The 26,321-nt window shown below is 41.2% G+C and overlaps 1 protein-coding gene across 1 annotated transcript in view; it reads left to right on the top strand.

Annotated features, from left to right (window-relative positions):
• Positions 1–26,321, top strand: part of afg2a (AFG2 AAA ATPase homolog A) — a 108,575-nt gene that overhangs the window by 12,328 nt on the left and 69,926 nt on the right. The window contains exons 11-15 of the mRNA XM_003443420.5: positions 8,202–8,359; positions 16,592–16,801; positions 20,220–20,273; positions 20,942–21,021; positions 23,878–24,004. Coding sequence (XP_003443468.1) covers positions 8,202–8,359; positions 16,592–16,801; positions 20,220–20,273; positions 20,942–21,021; positions 23,878–24,004 — 629 coding nt within the window. The remainder of the gene's footprint in view (positions 1–8,201; positions 8,360–16,591; positions 16,802–20,219; positions 20,274–20,941; positions 21,022–23,877; positions 24,005–26,321) is intronic.

The following is a 26,321-nucleotide window of genomic DNA, read 5'->3' as shown; positions in this document are numbered from 1 at the left end:
TTTTCTAAAATTATAATTCATACTTCCTTTACAATAATAGAATTTGACATTCATGTACTGTTTGCTTTTTTTAATGTGACAAAAGTCCCCCTAAAAAAGTGAAAGTCAGAAGAAGTAGAATTAAAGCTGAGCATTTCAAAACTAAGTACTTAATTACATTTCACCATCCTTTCATTGTCAGTAACAAAACATATAAAACCCCTTGAAAACCCTAAATGAAACTCCTTAACTGTAGCAACTGTGAATGAGGACCTCTCATGGTCAAATGCTGTATAGCTGTGCAGGTACAGTCAAGCGTAGCTGCCAGTTCATGTGGAGTCAGCATGGAGGGTAACCAGACTGTGCTCTGTTTAGATACAAAGATCTGATTTTTATCAGCAGGGTGAAAATAGCTGAGTGGTTCCTTCTTTAATGTTTTGTTGAGTTCTTGTCCAAATTTACATCTAAGGATATTTTTTTTTTTTCTCTAATCTTTTCCGAAGTGAGAATCCCCGAGTTAGAATTTTGCAAGTTCATTAGCCAAACGACTCACAATCCTTTAAACTAATTCTCTCCTTTCTCTCCTCTTTTAAATTTGGGATTTCTGGATCAAACTTTTTTCTGTCCGCAGTTCTCTCCCTGTTGACAACGTGGCCTTCATCATAGTTTCATTGATGTTGACAGATTCATGTACACATTAAGAAGATCTGCTGGACTGCGTTAGTCACAGCAGAAAAATGTCCATGCTGCACGCCTATAACTCTGTGTATGAGCATTTTTCTGACAGCTTTTCTGTTGCATCTGTCGCTCCTCATCACATTATTCTGACTGTGGCTTTATGTCAGACATGTGTCAGCATGCACATTCTTGCAGGACAGGTTAACTTAGATGGAGACATTACAGAAGTCCCAGATTTGTTTCTTGTTAGCTGCAGTAGTAGTTCCATGTTTGAGCTGAGTGTAGTTGAAGTTCTATAATAGAAAAAGATTTGCTTTAAAATACATGCAAAACATCTCCTCTCTGTGTACAAGATAAATCTGATGGCTCATGTTTGCTAGTTTATCACATTAAATATGTCCTCTCTGTATAAAAGCTCAGTGCAGCCCATCTGACATTGTGCACTAGTTTGAATTCTCTTTTTGGAGCCTCATTTTTTAGCTAGTGAGTTTGGTAGCCTGCTAGACCTTAATAGACACAATAAAGTAAAACTTTTACTCACCAAATGTGAGAGTGCGTATCCTGCCCCGTCTCCCTCCCCTCAGCCCCACCTGGTCGCTGCAGATGGTGGCCCCTTCCTGATCCTGGTTCTGCTGGTGGATTCTTCCTGTTAAAAGAGTTTTTCCTTCCCACTGTTGCCAAGTGCCTGCTCGTGCGGAGGTTGTCTGATTTTTAGGATTTTGTCTCTGTTATTGTAGAGTCTTTACCTTAAAATACTAAGTTCCTTCAGGCGACTGTTGTTGTGATTTGGTGCCATATAAACAAAATTGGATTGAAAATACTTTTTTTGACTTGTTTTACATTTAACTTCACTGCAAGTCATATTATTTTCTCAGGTAGTTCCTCTGAAAAATGTGCCAAAAGACTGCTGATTGTCAGTATCCATCAGTCGTATTTCAGTTACGATGAAGGGATAAATTAGCTTTAGAGGAAAAAAAACAAAAGGATATTGTACCAGGTTGTAAACATCTTTTATTTCAGTTTTAAATTTGAGCACATAAATATGGGAATGCATGGGGACTGAATTGCTTTTCGGGTTAGCCTCAAGGAATTGCAGGTTTTAGGCCAAAATTATGAAATTTTTATAAATTTATGTAAGACAAAACCTTAGCTGGCAGAACCTGCACATTTAATTATTTATCAATATGCATAAACTGTATATAGAATAAAAGAAGGAGCAAAGGTCAAATAGGGTTGCGTGTCTTTACAGTAAGGAGGCTGCCAGTGTAGGATGCTTTCTTATGTTTTGTCACAAGATCCCTGACAAAAGCTTCCTCCAGTGTAACCACAAATGTTCTAGTGTTCATATTTCCCTACATGTTTCTTTGACCGTGTTTCCAGCCCACCAGAGATTATGCAAAACGGCTTTTTCATAATGAATCCCTCTAGGTGTTCTGCGTGGTATTGGAAGCTATCATGTGGTCTCGCGGAGCCTCACAGACTCCGGGCGTCTCTCTGTCGTCCTGTTGGTGTTCAACTGATCCCGGTGCTGGCAGATGACTCATTTCCACAGTCTAAACAGTGCAAATTGCGTGTGTGAGTGTGCACGTCTATTTGAACGTGTGTATGTCGGTGCATGCTTGTTTGGTTTGTGCCACATCCGGACCCACTGTTTACAAGCCTCTCTAAACAGGGGAAGCCTGCTGGAGCAAAAAGGGCCAGTAAAATTGATTATATGGAATAATAAACACAAAATGCACCACTGTGTCAGCTGAAAGCTTTTTGGTTAGCCTGCTATTTGACGGCAAAGATCAGGCTCGATATTTAGCAACTCAAACAACTCAAACTTGGACTAAATGGCCTAAATGATTTACACGGGAAATGTGCAAAGTGATTTGGCCAACACGCTTAGTGAAAATCCCCTAAACCTAAATATTCAGCACTTGAGCGTTTTTAAACCCAAACCATTGATCTTCCTGGCCATGAGACACAGGAAATGGGGACTAGAGGTTACTCCGCTGTGTAGAAACGAGGAAGAAAAACGGCAGCAAAAACCAGCAGAGTTTTGTGTGTTTGACATAAATTTTGCCGTGGAAGACTAAATGGGCCAAACAGTGCTAAATGCTCGCTGATGTTTACAGCGGCAGCATTGCCTTATAAAGTGCCTTTCTCAAGTCATCTGTCCTTTTAAAGACACTTCAGGGATTTCAGTACAGGTCACATAAATATCAGTCGGATCAGCATGTGAGGTTTATTTGAGGCCCCTGTTTATAAAATCCGGAAATGTGCTGCTTGTGCTCCTTAAACCCGACACATACCTTTTCCCAGTGACAGCGATGTGTGTGTGTGTGTGTCTGTGTGTTTGTGTGTGTACTTCAAGAGCACATATTATTGCTGTGTTTCAGTTCCGGGAACAGATGTTGGGTATTGTAAATACAGGTGCATAGAGTGCTCCGGAAGCCCCGGCGAGTAATGAAAACGTTCCTGTGGTTTTTTGTGATGGTGTAATGCTCAAAGTATTTTGCAATTCATTTGAGGCCGGCCTTGCTGGGGAGCTTCTGCTCAGCCTCATTGGTTTTCATTCAGTGCAGCAGCACACAATGCACCGTAACACAAAAACATAGTTCTGATTATTCTGTGTTGAAATGTTGAATGCAGTGTTGATATGCAAGTACACTTCTGTTGTTGGTGATGATCTGTTCTCTCTGACGCTCTCTCTGTGTCAGGTTTCCCTTTTGTAATCTTCCATGCTGGAATGTTTAACCTCTACCCACATAACTCTTGTGTTTCTTCCTCTCTGAATGTTGAGGGAAAGTCTTGAACGTTGTATTGATTGGACTTGTAGTTGCATGAACAAAAAGCTTGTACTGAAAACCTGCTCAAATGTTTAAGGTACCATCCTGGGGTTTTCAAGGTTTTTGGAAGTTGACAGAGGTTCATGAACATCAAGGGTGCTGCACAAGTCTTTGCAGATAGTCATTTACATGCTGTGGCTGTGCACGATCACCAGGTGGCAGTATCAAAAATATGTGGAACAGTTGGCATTGCTACTTTTATTTATCCTTGTGCTTGTTTTAAACACTCCCCTCGAGTGTTAAAAGCAGTGTAAACTTTCCACCATAGCTGCTCCCTGTGCTTCTAAGCTTCCGTTTTTGATCTTTGATGAGTTTTTTTTCACACGTCTTTGTGGTGAACTCGGCTGACACTTTCTGTCTTCGTCAAGCCAACTTTTCACAAGTATTCTAACTATGTTTAACGTCATTTCTTTTACTGCTGTTTTTTTTAAGACTGCATGCTGACGTGTCTGTATTGACTACGTAGTCCTGGCTACCTGTAGTCCTTGACTCTGCACAGTCAAAGACTCTGTCCCTCAAAGGTGACCCATAAACTGGCTTTGCCTACTTCTCTGCTAGTAGAATTGAGCTATCATTAAAATGACCTTAGCAATATTCATGGAAAGGCATAAATCTTTATGATACTTTAATTGCCTTCAATTTTGCAGAAACAGATTCATCATAAACTAGCTGCTCTTCCACCCTTTGCCATTGGAAATACTATTATAATACTGGGACAGTGTTTCAGGTTTCTGGTTGTCTCAATATGTAGACGCACATAAACCGCATAACTTCACTACATTCTCTCCATCCTACTGTATAATAGAAGTTTTTGATTTTTTTATTGCTTGATGGCTGTTGTAACTTAGTGTTGGCTCCAAAATAATCTAATGCACGTCTTGTCTTGATGTTTTTTCTGGCCACTTCACATGTTAAAGTGTCTCTAAGTAATGTTTGGTATTCAGATGTTTGATTCTGTTGTTGAAAGGTCAGTTTGGTGTGAGCATCAGAGGATGTGACCCCTGAAAAGAAGGCCTTGATTTGGGGCAAGGTCTGTTTCGGACGGATGCAATTAAGATTATGCCCCTGGGAAGGGGAAAAAACCCAAATAATCGCTCTCCTCTGTTTTTTTCCAATGCCAGCTCTCTGAAATGAGGTCTTCTCTCACTTCCATACCTACTTTAGGCCCTGGTGTGATGTTTTGCAAATGTGCATTCTTGTACATTTAGGAGGCCCCCTTTTCTTTCAATTCCCTCTGGACCCCTGGTGAATGTGAAGCATTCTGGAAAATAGGAGTGCAAGGAAAAAAAGGAAAGAAAGGAATAGGGAAATGAGTCCACAGAAGGTTCAGATTAAATTGTGTTGTGTTGCTTCTTTTTTTCCCTCTTCTCCTCCCATCGGATGTTTTCATAACTAAACCAAATGTGTGCTTGAAGTCAGCCAAGAGAATCCCTAAAGCAAAATGTTAAAGTCAAATTGTTGAATCAAGTTTCCGCCGCCCTCTGGGCTTCCAGGCTGCATTTGAAGCTCTGCGCTTTCTGAACTCTGTTTTCCCTTCGGCCAGACCGATTCTCTGCAAAGCCTTTCGTTGCTTCTGACAGAGTGTTACATTCAATCCAGACAGTTTCCAATGATTTTTGATGAAACATTTATTAAACATATGTCAGCTATGTTATTTTTTTTTCTTTTCAGCGCTTGTATGCAGCCACACTACTAACTGGAAGCTTTAAAATTAGCTGTCTGTCAAAGCTTATTGCAGATGATGAGCATTTCACTTTAGCTGCTGGACTGAGGATTAAAGCGTAGCGACAAACGCTTCACAGAAATGTGCAGAAAAAAATCTGATGTTAATGACCCTGCAGAAAGTGAAGTATGAAGGCATTTTTCAAGTATTTTTAATGTGATTTTGCCTAATTGTTGCTTTTTGCCTTTGTTTTAACATGAGTGTATTATTTTTTTATGTTACTTTACATTGCTTCTGACACATTTTCTGTGCTCGGGCAAGCTGCCCGGGTTTATTTAAGAGGCTGTCCAAGTATATTTGGTGATTCTTTTACTTATTTTATTTTTAATCCATCTGAGAGAACATCTGAACAGTCTCCTGGCTCTTATTTTCAAACTTCATTTGCTCCTAGCCAACCACCCTTGGCTTTTTCCGTCTTGTGTTTTACCTTCTGGCTGTATCACTGGCCAGGTTGCTATTGTGGTGGTCCTTGTTGACAGCTGGCTTCTTCCTGATTGAGTCTCTCATCCTGGAGCTGTACATGTTCCAACTTCACAGATTAACTCTGAGCTGGAGGGCCAACCCAACCAGGGAGCTGGTTAATGTGCCACAAGGCTGCAGAGCAGAGCAAAGACTGTGATCACCAGCAGCGGTCCAAGTTGGTGGAGTTGGAGTTCATCTTCAGAATGAGAGATGCACTGAAGAAGCGGCTTATTATATTTATCTATTATATATAGGTTTATTTATTCCGATCTGTGTAAAATACGGATAATCAACTTTTTATAGAGGTCTTGAAGTCCAAAATCATTCTATCTGCGTGGTTATTCTAAGCTCAAAGAAGATCCAAACCCAGCAGTTTATCCCATTTTTGGCCCTCTTCCATCACCTTCTCAGCATTTATAGAGGCTGAGGCCCCACTGCCTTTGCAGGGCAGGCAGCTTTGGTTTGGGGTTAGTGCATATGGTGTTGTGGCTGGTGCTCCTCATCTCCCTCCTCGCCCCAGCTTCCTTCCACATCCTATCCTGTCTTGCCTCGTGTGTTCCACTCAAACCAGATGTTTTTGTGCAGTCTAAGCAGCGCCGGGACGAAGCATTATCGCAGATGAAGAGCTGAAGCAGCAGCCAGGTGGAATGATGGGATGTTTAGACCTCTGGGGATTGAGAGCAAGAAGTAGGGTGGGTGTTTGGGGATAAAGATTGAAGGGGCGTGAAAAATACATCATACACCAGGGAGCCGGGACTGGGGAACACATTGACCTCAGCCGAAGACAAATGCGTTTCCAATAATTGTATTTCTCCTTCTTCTTCTTCCCCTCGCTCCCTCGCTGTCTGTCTGTCTGTCCCTTGCCTAGTCAGACGGGTCCTGGAAAATATAAACAGGATGCACTCTTGTCTGATCGTAAATCCCCTCTCGTCTGCTCTCTGGCCCCAGGCCCTGGACCACGTCCGTTCCCCTACAGCCCTCTCCACTCCGTCTCCTATCCAGACCCCCTCCACCCCAACCCTGTTGCTCAGAAGAGGAAGCCAAGAGTGTGTGTGTTTGTGTGATATGTGCACATGTGCATTGAGAACGGTTGTGTGTTTAATATACTGTTACCCAACACTGGGGTTGGAAACGTGGTTGTGGGCTGGTTTTGTAACTACTAATCATTGGCCACATTTAGCATGTAATTAACTCAGAGAAGACCTGTCCTCCCACCTGTAGGGGTTAAATCTCCACAGCTGGATGCAAGCTGATCCACACATGGCGTTTCGCATGCTGTCATTGCTTTAGTCTTTGCATTTCTCCTTACATTTTTAGTAGTGATGGTAAGCAGCATTGGCCCTAGACCTACTTGCAGATCTTTTATACTTTAAGTAAATTGGAAGGTTTTTGCAAAGTGTACATGATCAATTGGAATCCCTGTGCACTGACCCGATTCATGCGGTAACACTGCCGATGTTTGCACAGTTCTAATTTCACCTGTACAGTACGTCAGGCTCCTTTGAAGTAAACAAGAGATTCTGTTTAAACAAAAATTGTAAGAACATCCTTTGTTGAGAACGTGCTTCGGAACAAGATCCTTAATCAATCTTCATTTCCCCCGTGACACAGATAACAACTGTGGTTGTTAACTGATTGTGGAAAAGCAGGAAAAAGAAAACTAAGTTCCCTTTACAAGTGCTGCTTAGCCTCCTCTAAATAAGGCACTTGACCACAGCTGCTCGGCATCCAACAATAGAAGACAGAGCGGCTTTCTATGGTTAGCAGGCGTGCTTAATGACCTTTCCAGTAAATAAATAATTTTTTCTAACCTTTTCTTCAGAAGTATGTGCTCTATGTCAGTCATCACCTCACAATTTTTAAAAGCTAACTCGGCCCAGACTCTTTTCCTCGTGAGATCACTCCGCATTGACTGTTTTTGCAGAGCGAAACAAAGGCTCATTTTTTGATTCTGACACATCAGTGTTTGTTTTCTTATCTTCTTTTTATTCAGTTGCAGACTAAAGGCATTCAAACCTTAAGCTCTTCAATTACACTCTCCTTCCCTTCAGCCTGCTTACTTTTCTCTGCAGGCCCAATTATTTTCACCGTCAAAAGGGGAATTAGCGTTCATTTTAAGATTTGCATTCACTAGGTGTGTATCATCACAGCAAGTACAAGCCTGAACGTTTTGAGTTAAAAAAACGCACTTGGTGCATATGGGTTTGGAATGAAACTGAAGAAAAATGGCACAAGCATTGCTTTTTTAGGCAGTGGATCCAGAACTCTTTTATACCTTGAATTGGAGTCTTTTGAATTTGAAATGATCCACCTTTTCTATAATATGTCAACCTGAATGTTTTCAGGGAAAGCTTCTTTTTTTGTTTCGATTTTAAGTTGTTATACGTCAAACAAAAAATGCTTCCCTTCAGGTCAAACCTGTGTCAAGTCAGTTCTTTTTTCTTTTTTTTTTCTTGAGCATGAAGTTTTGTTTTCCGCTTCTGATTCAGTGACAGATTTAGCTGATGTAAACCTTCTCTGTGCAGGTTTGCACGCACTGAGGCGAGCACTGAGAGGTTCCCATCAACCACCGTCTGACCAGCAGCTGATGGGGACAGTGACGGTCACTCTGCAGGACCTCCAGTGGGCCATGTCTGTAGTGAAGCCCAGTGCCATGAGGGAGGTTGCTATTGATGTCCCCAAGGTACATTAACTGACACAACTAGTCTGTTTGTTTGTTTTTTTTCATTCATTCTCTCATGCCTTAAGCTCGTTTAGACTCATCTGTCTGTCTTCTTAAAGGTAAAAAGTATATATTTTAAAAATTCACTCATCTATAAGAAAAGCCCCTCATGCTGATTTTGGAGTTAGTAGAAGCTGTTGCTTCCAGATTGCACTATGAAGCTAAAGTCCTGTTCTAGCAGAAATTATTATTTGGCCATTTGGCATAAACTCCAAAGTTAGGGTGTTTTTGCACATGCAGGGTTTAGTCTATTTCAGTCGAATTCTGGTTCATTTTCCCTCTTGGGCTGGTTCGTTTGTGCAGGTGTGAACATAGTAATCGTGCTCTGGTACGGACCAAAACAAGTGCACAGAGATCAACTCTTCCAAAAGAGTCTCAGTCCGACCCAGCTACCAGGTGTATGTTACAAGTTTAAGCTAAAAAAACTTCCTGCAGCCACGTTTGCTTTGTATCCTGAATGTGGTAGGGTACTATAGATGTGCAAAAATCTGTAGAGGCTAGCAACTAGATGTGAATATAAATCCTCTGTGATCTCCAATAGTCTAGAACACAGCACTTTCCTTCCTGTATTTACTTGTGTTGCTTCTGCCCCAGACACATCTGGCCAATGAGCCGACTGAACCTTCTCACGTGGTTTGTAGTGACGCGTTTTGGTTTGCTCAGAGTTCATTTGGATTTTTTTCTGTGCGGAAAGAAACCAAATCATGAGGAAAAGCTACAAGTTTACAAACTCATCAACTGATTCAGACAGGAGTCAACGACCTACAGGTGTCAAAACACCCTTAATCATTCTCGTAGTAGGAAGTAGGAACATCAAATGATGTCATAGTGACTAAATTTACCTCCTGGGTTCCTTAGTTCCTGAAATGGTTCCTAACCTTTGGAAATAGGCTAACAACTGTTAATGTGAGTGAAAGTTAAGCTGTAGTTATAGTGACAGTTTCTGAGTGTTTTTCCTCCAGTTATAGAGCCAAAAGAAGGAAATAGGAGAAAAAAGAGAGCTAGCGTCAGAGAGTGCAATGTCTACTCTGCAACAGACAGGAAACACAGGCACCGTAAAAACTAAATTAAACAGATATCTCTGCCGACTCCATAAAGAAATCTGGTTCTTGAGTTGCTAAATGTTCCACTATGATCACCACTCTCACTGACGTGATTATTCCTTGTCCACAAACTGTATAACAGACGTAATCATGGTGACGTCACACATTGATTTCCAACTCTGCATTTCAAAACCTCAACATTTGGGCAGCTGCACTCTAGGTCTTTCTCGCCTTATTGAGAAGAGAGACTGGAGTGCTGTTATCAGTTATCAGTTAAGGCTAGCAAGCTTGGTTAGCCTGCTGAACCAAAGACGTATAGACACATATACTTGCTAATTAGTGCTAATCAAATAACTACCCTAACACAAGAATGTCACTCACACAAACTGGAGCACAGACTTGTAGGATGATCTGTACCCCACAGCAGGACTTCAAATTCTCTGAAAGGTGGTCAGTAATTTGTTTTTAATGTATTGCTCCTGAATATAAACATACTAATTTCATATCTTAAGAGTTTCTGGGGATCTATGAGCTTAAACCTCAGGTTGGGCCACGCTACCATCCAAGTCATGAGCAATGCCTTTTAGATTTTCACTATGTCAACTTCATGACATTTAACAGATTGTTATTATGAAAGAGTCAGTTAGTGCCAGGTTAAATCTAAAGGGATAGAGCTCTGAGGCTGGGCTTGTACTCACTTGTGGACATAGAAACACATGAAGACTTTTGTTTGTTCATTTTCAACTGGAGCTGGATGTCAAAGAGTAGTCTGGGAAAAATTAAGAGACCTTCTCTTCACATACTTGACTTGTTTATGGCATCATTCATAATGACACAGTCTGGATGAGATGATGAGAGGAAGTAGTCTGGTTTGTTTCATTCGATCTTTGTTTCATCGAAAGAATGAAAATCTCTAAATTAAACAGAATCGTGAGAAAAGCTAAAAGCTCAAAGAGAGCAGCAGCAGCGGTCTTCCTGTGTATTTTAATGTGCCTTTTTAATGCACATGAAACAATCCCTTAACTACTCTCTGACCACTGAATTACCAGCAGATGAGGGTCAGGCTGAGGAAGAGTGGAAATGACCCCGTGGCCATTTTACCCTACGCTACAATGAAGATGAATCACTTGTTCTTAGTGGATGAAGGGAGAAAAAAGGAGCAAAGGAGGGGAGGGACAGAGGGGAAGGAGAGATGAGAGGACAGTGGTGAGACTCCAGGATGTTTTGGAGTTTGCATGTGCAAGACATAACGGACAGGAAGAGGGCTAACATCATCCTCCACCGGTAATTGAAAGCAGATCGGGTCGCTAACGGTTCCTGCCAGCAACCAAAAAAAGAGAAAGCGAAAAGAAGAAGAAACGTCCTTCCTATCCCTTCACCTCCACCCGCCTCCCCTTTTCTCTCTGCAGCACTCTGCACTGAGCTCGCCCAGAGACATTCAGTCCTTGTGGCCGGTTCCTGGAAACAAGAGAGGAGTGAGTTTGGATTTTTTTTTTCTCTTCTCCTTGCACAGCTCAGCTGAAAGGGCAGCCGCAGAGCCCCGGACTTGATTATATCCACATGAGTGCAAACATTTGTTTCTAATCCATTTTATATAAGAAACTTCCAGTGGTGCCGGATGAATACATGCCTCGAGTTCCTCCGAAACCTTCTCAGATCACAGATCTAGAGATTTTACAGAATATGCCTCTCAATTTACCACTTATTTATGATTAAATAAATCAGAAGTTTGATTTAATCCTTTGTTTGCTCTGTGATGAGAAATTCTTCAAACTATCTCAGTTTACCCAGTTTTCTTTTTTTTAATGAACATCTTCCACTTTATAGCCTGGCTTTAATATTTTTATTTGGCAGCTGTATAACAAGCCTATTATTCTTCCTTTTAAACATACTCCTTGTCTCTCTTGACTTTTTTTTTTGTCTGTGAAGTCCCCCACACCCCTCCTCTCAGCCCCATCAAAGGACCCGAGCTTGAGAAGGCCCCTTGTAAAGTTCAGAAAACAACAGTAAAAGATAATAACTGGGTCTCGTACAAAAAGGAAGAGAGGGAAGAAGGGGGGGAAACACAGCAGAGCGAGGTGTGAGTCAAAACATTGCCTTCTAATTCCACAAACACTTCATTCGTGACAAAAGGCAGCTTACACTTAATGTGACTTTTTATTGTTATTTCTTACAATGACTCCATTAAGTCTGCAGAGACAACTAAAAAATGCTGCAAAAAAAAAAAAAAACAGGGGGGAGATGAGTGCATAAAGTTGTGTTGCACATCTGCTTCTTTGATAGAAACATGGGAATAATTGATTTGTAATTAAACGCCTGTGGATGTGGCTGCTAATTTGGAGGCTTACATGCTTTTTCTCTGCATTTGACCCTAGCAGCTGTTCGCTGTTTGGCGCAGTTGAAAAGGAAATGTTCAATCATTTTACCTCCAGCCAGTTTTAATATGCGTCTACCTATGTCATCAGCGTAATCATCAAAAACTCTCAGGGACCTAAACTTCCAGGAAATCTGCAAGGTTCTAGAAAACATTCAATCTTCTCTTGTGACCCGATGCTGCACTCATGCATGTAAATAATAAATGCAGCCAATGAGGCCGGGAAAAATGTTTGGACCATCCCTGCAATTTTTTGCCTTTTTTCACCAAAAGTAATATCCAGCTGATTTATTGTTCCCTTATTGTCTGATATAATTTCTCGGCGTTGCAAAACATCACAAAGTAATGATACTATTTCAGTATGAATGACTGCATAAACACTGCAAAACTTGGCAAAAAGTAAAAGCTGAGGCACGTAGTTGGAGAATTCACGTCATTTGCTTTAAATATCATCAGTATCAACACAAAGCTGCTCAGTTGTCATTGAATTTAGCCTTCTAATTATTTCTTTTATAAATGTATGCCACAAAAACCTCATTTTCTTTTCTTTTTTTAAAGCTTTTTGTCTGCCTCCATTTTTTCTACTCGTCTTAATCATGCTCACCTGTTCCCTCAATCTCCTGTGTTTTACAGATGCTCTTATCTCACTTTTTATTTCATTTCATTACTCTCTAGGGCTTCAAATGGGCATTTTGCTTTGCTTACCTACTTTCGGCTTATCTCCTCATCTCTGCAGCACTGTTTTCTCTCTTTTTCCTTTCCTCGCCTCCCTCCCCTCCAACCATCCGTTACCCTCTCTCTCTCGCTCTCTCGCTTGCTTAGCGCTGTCCATAAATTGTTCGGTATTTACAGTATGTGGCCAGACGCCAGGTTTCCATTAGGTGCTCTGTTCCCCGGAGACGGCGCCGGTGGCCTGGGATGTGTTACCTTTGGATGGAGGGCAGTAGGGAGGGTGAGGGGGGACAAGCTTGTGAGGAGAGAGTAGGAAGTAAAAAGGAAAAAAAGAAGGGAAGGGAAAGAGATTTGAGCATGTATTTAAGGCAGAGTGAGAAGAGAGGGTGATAGTGAGAAGGTCAAGTGAGGAAAAAGAAAAGGGAATGAGTGGAGAGATATAAAAAATAGAAAACTGTGGGAAGAGAAGGTAGGAAGGTAGATGTAAATAGCTTTTGCACTTGTTGACAGTAACAGGGTTACCTTCTTTTTTAGGTAATTTAACTGGTGCTAAACAGGTGGTGCTTGAATGAGTGGTCCTTAGTAATCAAGAGTTCAGTGGAACCTAGTTTTGTTGTGGAGATGAACAATATCTACATCTCAGGGTGAGAGGATAGAGTTCTAGCGTGAATAAAAAGCCATACCTGGTTTGAATTTGTTTCCGTGCGTGGCACCGCGGCACTTCCAGCACAGCTGTTACTTTCAGATTGCTCCCTGAAAGCCCGATCCTGACCACTCACATTTGTGCCTCTGCAGTACGCACTGGATCTCCTTCGCTGTATCAAACCTCGACCCTTCAATTTGAATTTCATTTTGGGAAAGTGGATGAAGCTCTGGGGAGCTAAATCTGGCAAGTAGTGCTGGTGATGAGCAACAGTTGCCCTGGTCCTGCCCAAGTTTGTGGTTTAGTAGTGATGGAAGCTCTCCAGAGATGCAGAAGAAAATAACTTTGAAGAGGAGCTTGACCATGTTTAAATCTTTTATAGCTTTTGATTTCTGTGTGCAGGATCAAGGAACATTTTGAATGCACTTTGCACTGGCTTCCAGTTGAATTTTACTCTCACATGTCACGTCGCATTGTTGAGTTCAAAGAATTCAAAGTTTTCAGTATTCAAAGTGTTTTCTGCATTTAGATTATTTGTGAAATTCAGACCTGTGGCACTTGAACTGAAAACTAGAGCCTCTGTTTTTGGTTTAACAGTCAGTCTAAAGGTACAAATGAAAAATACATGCAGAAACAAGTTTGGTAGGGCCAGAGGTGCCACCAAGGAGGGGCCGGGGGGGGCACTGCTCCTGGCAAGACTGTACTATGTTAGTAATAATTGTAATAAACGTGAGCACAAGAGAGGAAGGCATCCTACAATGAGTTGAAACATTAACTTGTTATTTATTTTTTTACACACACAGATGGAAGGTTGGTGGCACAGTGTGTGCCACCCCAATATTTTTAATGATCCTCATATGGCCACCCTTATGAAAAAAATCTGAAGGTGCCCCTGCTGGTGGCACCATCTTGTGTCACCAGTACACTTAAATATACTTTTGTTTCAAACTAAGCTTAGAAGTAGAGGAGCTATTTCTGAACTACTGTGTGTAGATTTTACAGTATCCAGCTGTACTATATTGCATATGGACACATTGTTTGACTTCCTAAAAAACCTGGTTTCTCTCTTTTGTTCATGTGAATGTAATAAGAGAAATCCAAGTGTGGGAGGACAGAAAAGCAGTGCGATAGATAAAGACAGAAGTAAAACAGGAAGGAATGAGTGGGGGAAAGTAGATCTAAAAGGAGATGGAAAAAAAAGAATGAGAGGAGATGCAGAGAACGAGGAATGAAAGAAGCATTAGAGGTGAAACATAAGGAAGAAAGAATTGGTAACGAAGAAAGAGACAGGAAGGCTTTAGAGGCTTTTGGATGAGGCTCTCTCCTTCTTATCTGCTTTATCTCCTCCGGTTGTTCACTGCCGGACCCTCTCCCTCCCTTCCTCCCTCCTTCCATCTGTCAGACAGACAGCTGTTGGCAGACTCGCTCTGTTGTTGTTCACTCTGTCCAGAGTCTCCCCAATCCAAGCCCTCAGTTCCTCCATCTCTTTCCAAATATGCTTTTATATTTCTCTCCTCTCCACCCGACCCCTGTCAACAGTTTGGAAGAACTTGACATTCTTTGCAATTTACTCGTGTGGTCAGAAAGTTAAAAAGGTCTTCCTGTGGGTTACATGAGAACATCAGTGACATCAGTGTGCAATCAGAGTTTATTTGGTCTGTTGCACTTATTGTTGGCGATGTGTTTGTATTTGAGCTGCTGCACATGAAAGTGTATGATGTGAGTCTGAGCTTTATATTGGACTAATGGTGAACATTTATTAGAGTTTGGGCACTCTCGTCCTCTGCCAGTGAGATACATATATAGTTTGCTTGATTGCATGTTATTGTTTGGATGATTGATTGCATTGAACCAGAGCTGTTTTAGTCAACATTTTGACTGGATTCCAGACGGAGTTGCACTCTTCTAAATCTGCTTCAGCTAATACTAAGATTGCCTGTTTTTCTTCTTTAACTTCTCTTCGTTTGCCTGTTCGTTGATAAATGTTATATACAGAGTATAGCATCAGGTCAATTAAACCTCTGGATGTTGATCTGGTCAGTGTCAAAGGGGGTTTGTAATCACTTTCAGCTTCTTTGGTGTTAATGAAAATACCAACAGGTGCACTGGACGGGCAACAGTGAGACAGGTGGAGGCCACTGATATTTTCTCCCTGCTCATCTGTTCTGAAAGCTTTTTTGTTGTTGTTTTAATATAGTCAATATAATAGTCAGTGTCACTACTGGTAGCATGTGGCAATACCTGGATCCCACTGGTGTGAACATGACAGATAAAAGAAACAGAAACAAACTTTGTGAGGATGGTCTGAGAGCCTGACGTCCTCAAGAGGGCGCTGTGCTCACAGCCTGGCATCGTGGCTCCCAAATGGCATCATTTGCCATAAAATACCAGAATTGGTACGAGTACCACTAGTGCCTTGTGCTTTTCACGGATCACCTTCACCTTGAGGACATGTGACAGGTGTAAAAGGGTCTGGAGAGGCTGTGGAGAACATTATACCGCCTGTAGCCTTGATCAGCATGACCAGTTTGGTGGTGGGTCAGTGATGGTCTGGGAAGGCATATCCATGGAGGAACGCACGGAGCTCTACAGTCTAGACAACACATGAAATCCTTGGGCCCGTTGTCAGACCCTACACTAGTGCACTGGGTCCTGGGTTCCTCCTGGCACATGGCAATGCCTGACCTCATGTGGTGAAAGTATGCAGGCAGTTCCTGGAGAACGAAAGAATTGCCACCATGCTTGCCTGAACTAAATCCAATGGAAAACCTCTGGGGCATTATGCTTCAGCCTAACCAATGCCACCAGGTTGGACCTTAGCCTTTCCAGGAGCCATGCCGACAAACACGTGTTTGTATGTCCACGAAATGACATCCTTTTGTTCCTAACACATTACCCAATCCTGGGTATCTGAGGGAGGACACTCAGCAGAACAGAAGCAAGCCACCATGCTGTCATATACAACAAATTGAAAACACAAGTTTGTTTGTTTTTTTTGGCCACATCAACAGAATCTTCTCTTACTGTACCTTACTCACCAAATTTGTCCTCCCTGGAACTTGGTCCTCTTTCCCAAAATAAAATTCAACTTGACAAATCGTCATTTTGACTCATTGTCAATTCCATCACTGAGACGTAAATGCAAGGGGATAGAAGAGTACTTTCACAACATGATAACAGCTGAAAGCTTAAAACAGTCTAAAGATGAAACACTAAATATTTTTTGTATTACCTATACTAAATGTGTTTTTATTTTTTAATTTATTTTTCATTCCCTGAACATTTATAACAAAAAGTGTTATTAGTGTGTGAGGTATTTTATTTTGAAAGTCATTTGGGATAAAGAGAACATCCCTTGGTTTTGTTAACTTGTTAGAGAGCTGCATTATTAAACTACATTAGTAACTATTTTTCATTTTTATTGAAAAACCCCCCCAAAACATTGTATTACCTCATTCCAGGTCCGCTGGTCAGATGTAGGCGGGATGGAAGAAGTGAAGCTAAAACTGAAGCAGGCTGTCGAGTGGCCCCTGAAGCACCCAGAGGCCTTCACCCGCATGGGAATCCAGCCACCTAAAGGCGTTCTTCTCTATGGGCCTCCGGGCTGCTCGAAGACCATGATTGCCAAGGCTCTGGCTAATGAAAGTGGGCTCAACTTTCTGGCTATTAAAGTGAGTTTTCTCCATGAATAATCCTTTGCTATCTTTCTTTAGATGAGATTTAAAAGAGAATTTTGCTTTTCTCTTGTGGAATGGATGATGAGTTGAAATCAAAAAAGGCACTGGGCAAAAGCTTGGTGTTTTTTTCCAAACCTTCATACATAAATATGAACAAATAATGTTTTACAGATGTGCCTCTTCATATCATATTCTTGGTTGAGTACCCTGCCAAAACACTGCATATGACTCAGCCATTAGTTAGATGATGGGTGATTTGTTGAGTCAATCTCAGCTCACAGTCCAAGCCTTTTTAGCTGAACCTCAGTAACAACAGTGTTTATGTACGTTGCATTGTCATTCCCTCGGAAACCAACTGGAAGAACTTATTGAAATGACCTCCCTTTAACATGCATGTGTTGAACAGTTGTGTTTCACATCTTCACTGAAATTTCACTGAAAGTTACCTGATTCACAACTCCATGTTTTTAGCATAGACTGTATAAAATATAGGCATTACTACAATGAAATCACTCAGTCGTATCATATTTGTTTTTTGGAGGCAGATGTTGCCCTATTTAGACAAGAAGAAGTAGCTAATGTGTAGATCACCTCCTGTATCCAAAGACTGTACGGGTGCATTGCATAGACACAGATATCAGCTAATAAGTGACATGCAAGAAGCAAATACTAAAATTTCAATCATGGAAACCATGAGCACAAACTAGTAAAATGGGCTCTTAGTACCATTAAACACACACAGGGCCATATGATTTGTCAGATAATTGCATTAAAAGGAAACCACAAACGCAGATGGGAACTCCACTTAACTGACATTTATCTCTAGTCTGTCAGTGAGATGTAAGAGTTAAATGAACACTGAGATATCATTTGTGTTGAAGTAGCGGTGATGATGTTTCCCTAATGACCTGAAGGCAGATTGGCTGGCCAGCTTCCTCTGCACAGAGCTTCCTTGCTTGCCCTTTGACCCCGTGTTTATCCTCTTTCATTCATCACTCCATCTTCTCTGCCACGTTAGCCTCACTTCCCTCCAAGCACGGTTGACAGAGATTGATTGATCAGCTTGCTGAATTGTTATCAGTGAATATTTTTAAAGAATGTTGCCATGAAGACAAGAAGCCAAGACAGAAGCTCTCAACTGGCACCATTAAGCCAGCAGCAAATGTAGATGTGAACTGCAACGTCTTTACCCGAATCAAATCCTGTCGCAAACCTCTGGGATCGATGGAAGGCAGTGCTCCTTTTAGCATGATGTCGGGGTCGAGGATACAACGTTTATGGCAGTTGGTGAAAAACAAAGGGTAGGACTGTAGAAACCAAAAATGTTGTTACACTTACTCTAAAAACAAATATTCCCCTGAAAATTACAAAACGTGCATTTTCCTAATTACAACAATCAGGTTGAATGTGCAATAGCATTTTAATGGAGTAAATATAATCCAGAGGAATCCGAGTTGTTTAATGTCTGTGCACGCACATTAGTCCCGGTGACTATTTTTAGCATTTGATACAAAGTTACTGCTTTTTTTTTTTTTTTAAGAGTTTTATTATAATCTTGTGCTACAAGTTTCAAGTCATCACAAAAAGAATCTGCTCAGTGAGAAGGGTAAAAACATCCTGTCCCTCCTGCTGAAAGCCACTCTCACCATCTGAAATAACACTATCAGGTTTTTCCAGAGTAGCGGTTGCTTTGACATAGATACTTTATCCAGATTTAAATGTGGATACTTTAAGGCTCAGTCTGTTTCCTCTGTGTGAAAAGCCCTATTATCATCTTGTCAATTTTAGTTTCCTCTCGCTGCAGCCACTCAAATACACTCAAATCCGCAGATGCATACGTGCACACTAACACACACATACGGAGACTGCTCGTATCTCTACAGTGTCAATGGTTTTAAACTCACCATGTCCACCCTTTGGCTCTACAACAGAGAGTGAGGAACCAGGGATTAATGAGTCAACCTCCTCACTTACTGCAGGAGACAAAGGGGCTGGGAGTTAAGTGTCGTCTCCTCGGTGAGCCCAGAGGTGTTGAAAGGGTGGATTGCAGTGGAGGAAGTTCTTCTGAGGTTTGAGTGGATGTTTATCTGCTCTGAGCGAGGGAGATATGAGGCAGAAAAGGACTAAAGTTAAGAAGAAGAGAGAGAGCTGGAGGTTTATTTTGTAGTAATTTGAGTAAAATTAGTCGTGATAGCAGTTTAAGTAGAATTAAATGAAGTGAGTACGTTTTTTAGCGTCCACAATTTCCTCATCCACAATGAAATGCCGGAAATGGCTTAATCGCCTCCTATTTTGTCAGGAAATAACAAGCGTATGCTTTACAGTAATTATCTATTTGAACAAGCAGGTTGTTTGTTATGCCAAACGTCTCTCTGATCGCTGCTCTTCAATAGCATACTGACGTTGAACACGTCAGCGGGATGTTTTCCTACTACAGTATTAGTTGCTTTGCTGCTGCAGAGCATTTAAACATATCTAAGAAGCATATTTCATGCTTCTTGTAAAAACCCAGATGTAACTGTCCAAGCTGTGAGGGAAAACTCAAGAAACCATTTTCAAACATCTCTGGTTTTAGGTTGACAGGAGGCCAAAAATGGAGAGGGGAAAAAAGTATCCTCTCAAACATAACCAGCACAGTGTGGATGTGGTCTTAGTAGCAGTGGTATCTGGAGGAATTAGTGTCTTCCAGTTGGAAGAAACTGCAACTAAATGGAAATAAAATGCTCATTTATCACTGTCAGCAATGCTGGGTAAAAACCTTGACAAATTTGGCTGCCGTCCTGCACACAGTTTTGATCTGGCTGAGCCGATGCAGCGTTTGGTTTTGGTTACAAACCTTAAATTTTATCTGTGAGAATGAGCCCGGGATTTTATTTGGTAGGTTGTGATGCCAGCTACAGTTATAGTGGCGTTCATAGTAGGTGCTGGTAGCACTATTGTACTAACAGTAACAAGGGAGGCCGCAGCAGCAAACAGTGCTGTTTATTTGCCAAGTGAACCACAGGTGTTGCATAAAGCAGTACACAATGTCCAGTAAACATCTAAAGAGTACTGTGGAGGTACGCACTCACACACACGTGCACGCACTGCTGTATTCTGTAACATTCTTACGCTGTATTATCATTGTTTGTTTTTCACCGGGCTCTTTGTAGCCTCCAAAAGATGTGACAAAGAAGCAGCTGCTTTGTGGTCGTAGTTTAAACAGCTATGCTAGCAGGACTGCCACCAGATGAAGCTTCAGGATGAAAAAGGAATGATTAGTCATAACGGTGCCAGTAATTAAGGCAGAGGATAAAACCCACATCAAAGTGTTTTGAGTATTAGCTAATATAATTTAGCATTTCAGGTTGTAAATATGTCACGTTTTAGACTAGCTTGAATACCTTTAAATCGCTTTAAACTTTTTTTTCAGGGCCCAGAACTGCTGAGTAAATATGTTGGGGAGTCTGAACGAGCTGTGAGAGAGGTATGTGCATTTAACATCCCTGTTTATTATCAATATATAAATATATTATATATATTATAATATATATATAAAATAAATATATATTATAATATTATATGTATAAATAATTTGTATATATATATATGTATAATATATATGTATATATATATATGTATATATATATGTATATATATATGTATATATATATGTATATATATATATGTATATATATATGTATATATATATATGTATATATATATATATGTATATATATATATGTATATATATATATATATATATATATATATATATATGTATGTATGTATGTATGTATGTATGTATGTATATATATATATGTATGTATGTATATATATATATGTATGTATGTATATATATATATGTATATATATATATATATATGTATGTGTGTGTATATATATAAGTCGTGTAAGCAGAAAGTTATGCAAACTGAGTTGATTTCCTGGCCTCTTTATTTCCTCCGTCCATGCTCTGGATATTTTTGGTTGTTTACGCAATGAAAGGATGACCTGAGATGTAATTCATGGCATTAATGAGTGTTGTATTTCCTCTCTATGTTTGTGCGCACTTCTGGTTGGGAGTGATTCACAAGTCCGGTTAAACATTTGTCCTGTTTTCCTCTTTTCTATTGTTGCTGACGCTGCTTGCAGGTGTTTCGGAAGGCGAGGGCCGTCGCTCCCTCCATCGTCTTCTTTGACGAGATTGATGCTCTTGCAAGTGAAAGAGGAAGGTACAGTATGTTCTTTTCATAACCTTCGTACATTATAATTGCCCCAACCCCCCTCCCCCTTCCTCCTCTGCGCTGTTCGTTCCTTGTCCAGTCATGGTGATGCACAATCATCGCTGTGGTCGGCTTTAATTCACCAGCCTTAATCTTTGACCCCCACAGATCTCACAGTTAATTCATATGACGGTTAGCGCAAACATCCCAGGAAGTCTGCATGACTGCACTATCCAAGCCAGCCACTCAGTTCTCATCGTGTCTCCTCAAACTTTTGCGGCTTTTCACTCCCGGTGAACACAGAACACAGTCTTGTCTGGAGGAGCTTTAGTGGGATGGCACTGGGAACATCTGTGGCTTAAAGGAAAGAGGACGAGGGGGAGGGGAAGGGGGGCGGACAGAGGACACAGGCCGGAGGCGCACAAACACTTCATTGTGCCCTTCCACGGCAGATGGGGAAGGCCAAATATGCAGCAAGCTTCCTGGTTAAACCAACCGATGAAACTAAGTTGTAGGAAGGAGCAGAGAAAGGCCACTGGGCAGTCTTTGTAACCTTTGTGAGTGGGCCCTTTGTCAAAGCATCACATTCTGCTTCTAAGACAAAACATATTTTGATAACTGTGCTTTTGTTAACGGGCTTCTGCTCATGAGATGTTGAATTTTTAACATCTTATATTCCCTTGACCTTAGTTCTTAGATTTGATAAGCTAGGCCTTTCACTAGGCTGGGCTTTAGAGTTTGTGACTTATAATGCAGTCCTGGCTCTTGCCCTGCAATCAGCATACAGGATATACTATTGCAACTTTGATTCATCAGTCATTTATTTGCCAGTGGGACTGACGAGCCTTTTTGCTCGATACGATATGATTGAGCCTCGCTCTCTCATTATCTTGATGTCCAATTTTGTGATTGATCTCAACGAGAACCAACTGTGAGCTGGCTGCGATTGACGTGGGCCTGGATGTGTGCCTTGAGCCCACTCACTGTTTTAAAAATGCACTTAGTGCTGATCTGTAAAGGTTATTTATTGGTGTTCACTTCCTGCCATGTTTAATCAATGAAGTGCCTCGCGCATGCCGGCAAGAATTTAAAACTGTTGACACAACCAGACAGTCTTTGCCGGATTGTGAGCTCGCGCGTGTGTGAGAGATTGCGTTTTTCTTTTCGAGGCAGGACAAACACCTGTAAATCTGTCAGCCTACCTGCCACGAGTCTAAACTGGTGAAATGAAATGAAGAAAATCGAAGAAAGACGGGAAGAGAGGCCAAATATGAGAAACAGAGAGTGATTGGTGAGAGAATACTTGAGGAAAAAGCTAAAGGAAGTAATGGTTTTACCTCTGATAAGTTGTCTTTTTCCACACCATAGCACCTTTTAATGCTTTCCTTTCTATTTTCCTTTTTTTCTCTGTTTTGCTTTTATCGTCCCATCCTCAGCTTGTTTTTTGTTCACTTTTCTTTTTCTCTTTTTTCTGTTTATTTTCCCATGATAACTTTTCTCATCTTGCGACTTTGCTACTTTTCTCTTCAAGCTGCCATCCCAATTCATTGCAGCTTCCTTGGCATCTCCCCTCGCCCAAACTTTGTCTCCCCCCCTTCCCCCCATCCCCTTTTCTGTCTCCCTTCATATCTCAGTGACAGAGCTCTTTTGTGTTCCTCTGCAGCCTTGTCTGTGCTAATGACGTCTGGCACTTCCGCTGGCCCTGTCAACAGAGACTGTGTGTGTGTGTGTGTGTGTGTGAGCTTGGAGGGATAGCTGTCTGCACTGTGTTATGGAAAATAACCACCTTGTTATGCAGTGACTAATACAACGATGAGCTTTTTTTGTTTTTTACGATACAGCTGTCGAGGTGCTATTATGCAGTTCTTCTGTCCCACTGTTGCAATGGACGACGTGGTCCTTCACTGCAATGTATGAAGTTTTGTTTGGTAAAAAATGTTCCTGGATGTTCAGGTAGCATCAGATGGCTGACCTTACTCATTCACTGGCCCCTTTAACATTTGGAAGCTGATAAATCTTTAAATTTTGCTCCGTTTAGGTGAAAGGGAACAGCCTGTCTTTTATTCTTTTACCCTTCTCTGACTCATTTTCAGTAGAACATCTCAATACTTTGGTTTACCTTTGAATTACATGAAATATTTGCATGGATCGGCTTTCGCTTCTTCATCACCTTGACTTCAGGTGAGGCACGATATTCACAAGTCCAAACAAAGGGATGTATTTAACATCCAAAGAAGAGCTGCTTTATTATAGAGGGATTGCCTGTTTTCTGCTGCCTTGTTTTGAGTTCAGTTTAATACGTCATTGGCAAGAGAGCTCGCTTTTGCTGCCAGTTTTTTTGAAAGAAGTATTGTGCTAATGAAAGTGTCTGCTCGCCGAATGTCAAATGTTCCCTTCAAGTACTCAAGAACTGGCAAATTTTCCTGATTATGTAGAATTGTAAATATTGTGATGGATGATGAAGTTTTTCGGCATGTGTTGTACTGCACTCCTGAGAGAAAAAGGATGAATTCTTCTACATATCTGCATCATTTATCTTCCCATTCATCCATCACACATGTAACTTCATTATGCCTTATCCTTTACTCACATTGCTCCGAGTATTTCTTTTCTGTGCGTTTCCTCCTTTCCACGTTTATACCTTTACGGGTCATGGTGCTCTTCCTCCCTCCCCATCCATCATTTAGCTGTACTTCACTTAACACTCAGTAATTCAATAATTAAGTTTTTCACCCGATTTGAGATAATTTATATACGTCCTTTCCTGTCTCCGTTATCCATTTAATCATCCAGCCGCACATCGCTTTCTTCTCTCTTTCCATCTTCTTTCGCTCATCTATCTTCTGTGCTTCTCCATGCCTTCAGCTCCTCTGGTTCCAGTGGTGTAGGGGACCGGGTCCTGGCTCAGCTCCTGACAGAGATGGACGGCATCGAGCAGCTCAGAGACGTCACCGTTCTGGCCGCCACCAACCGCCCTGACATGATCGATAAGGTAAACAGACGCCGGCTCTCTGTCTTCATCTCTCCATCCTCCTCTTTGGTCCATGATTGATAAGCTTGAGGAGATGTTTAGTTTGTCTCCCTTGTCTACTCCTCTCCCTCCCTTACTTTGTTGTACATGATTGATAAGGTTAAAGGCCGCTTGCTCCGATCCGTCTTCTGTGACTTGCTCTTTGGATGCTGATGCCTTTAGTACGTCGTTGTGCACTTTATATGGTTTCAGTTGCATTCATAATAAATCGTTTTAAGTAACTTAATCTACCTTCATGCTTCTACCCTTTTAGTTTACTTTGGTGGAATAACTGCTGCCAAATAATTTTTTTGTCCTCTTTCTGACCCAAACCAATTCACATATCTGATTAGAAATTAGGCTGTAATATGATAAGGTCGTCAAATATAATAAATTCTTCGTTTCATTTTAGCCTCAGGAGATTGGGAGCATTAGCGATTGGGAGCTCAAGCCAAGCCGCTAAACATCTACAACCATTTTACCTTTACATTTAATTTGCTTCATTTAAAACTCAGGAAAGGCCTCCCTCCGCTTTCTATTTTTCTACCCTTTTTATCTCCTCCTTTCTCTTTTCTCCACAAAACCTTTGTTTGGTATCCACCCATCTCTGTTTTAATGAAATTTCCTGAGTGCTGATCAAAGACAGAGCCTGTACCTTGTCAAGAAGGACACAGGAAAGGAGAATGTCGCCGTGCTCTGTAAGCTCCTGCACAGGCAGCCTATTCTCAGTTTTTCTTCTGCTTTTTTTACGCTAGGGTGTCCTCCGATATTGAGTTTAAAAAATACTTTGATGTTACCCATTTTAAAAGAAGGTATCATGTCCTAATTTAACATGGCAAGCATTAAAATGTTGCTGAATTAAGTAAACAGGAAGAAAATTACAGAAAGCTGTTGTTCTTCCAACCAGCAACGGATCAACAGATCAATACACTTTTTTATATATTGATTAGTTGTTATAAACTGGTAAACACTTTTGGATAACATGCTGCTCAAACAGCCCACTTGTGGAAAATTGATCCATCACTGTGGTGATGGTAATACAGTAAATTTCAGCAGCAGCAACAACTGATTGCAGTCTCAATTCAGACCCTTTTTAGTGGTATCACTGCTAAAGAAACAGATTAAGCATAGAACTGTGAGAGTGTGTAAGTGTGTGTCTAAAAGAAAGAAAGATTAAAAAATGGGGGGGGGCGTCAAGCCCCTGGGTGCACAGATGGGAAACCCCAGGCGTCCTTGTACAAGCTGGCCTCCCTCTCAGGAAGTTGTCCCCCGTGCAGCTGAGAAATCAGATTACCTCCTGCTGGCAGTATCCCCGACACAGTGTGTGTGCGTGCTTGCATGTGTAACGTGTGTGTTTTCATAGGTTCAAGTCATCTGAATGGGGAACCTATGAGCTTCATGGGGAACGGAAGCTGCCAAATGGATAGATAGGCACCCCACATTCGCCTCTTACTATTTTAACACCCTACCCTTCTTTACCGCTCATTCGCCACCACCGACGCTGTCTGTCACTTCACGCCGGAGATGGGCAGACATTTCCATGCCAATGGCAGGACATGATAGGGCAAATGAAGATTAATGGGACGCCTTGGTGTCAATGAAGTTATTGTGGGCTGTTAGAGGTGCAGTGGAGGCCTCCTGGGGGCCTCAGCTGTTTGACGGACAGATTGAGTGGGATGGCGAGAGAAAGAGGGTGGGGAAAGTGGCGTTTATTTTAGCTTGAAAGGAGCAGGGCTGTTGTCCATCTCTCAACAGCTCCTACACAACATTTTAGGTTTCAGTTTTTTATCAGGTTGTTTCAGTGCTCTCCATTTGGCGACTGTGTCAGAATAGTTTTTCATTTAATCAGTTAAAGACCTGCAACACATCTTTGGTAAGTGTATATTGAGGAGGCAGTTTAGCAACAATATAATCATTTAAATATAGATTCCCACATGGTTCTTATCAGCTCTCTTGGAAAAAATTAAATTGTCATCTCTTTCCTTAAAAATGCTCTTAGAGTGATGCTCTGAGACGCACAAATGGATGCATTTACTTTGCAAAGGAGTAAAATAAATCCTGATTTTCCTTGCTTTTTCCTTACTTGGGAGTGATGTCCCTCCGAGCTCCGAGGCAAATGGAACGCAGGATTCTAGCATATCATGTCATGATGGCATAATCAAAACATGTTGTCAAACAAAATGTAAGTTTACACCTGATTGTAGTGATGCATGATTTATGATTTCACTTAAATTAATATAGAAATATGTTCACGTTAACACTTTTAAATCAGCCTTACTCACTGCTACTTCAATTCCAA

This window comes from Oreochromis niloticus, linkage group LG2, assembly GCF_001858045.2.
Source record: "Oreochromis niloticus isolate F11D_XX linkage group LG2, O_niloticus_UMD_NMBU, whole genome shotgun sequence".
Taxonomy (NCBI): Eukaryota; Metazoa; Chordata; class Actinopteri; order Cichliformes; family Cichlidae; genus Oreochromis; species Oreochromis niloticus.
This window is presented reverse-complemented; position numbering and strand designations above follow the sequence as displayed.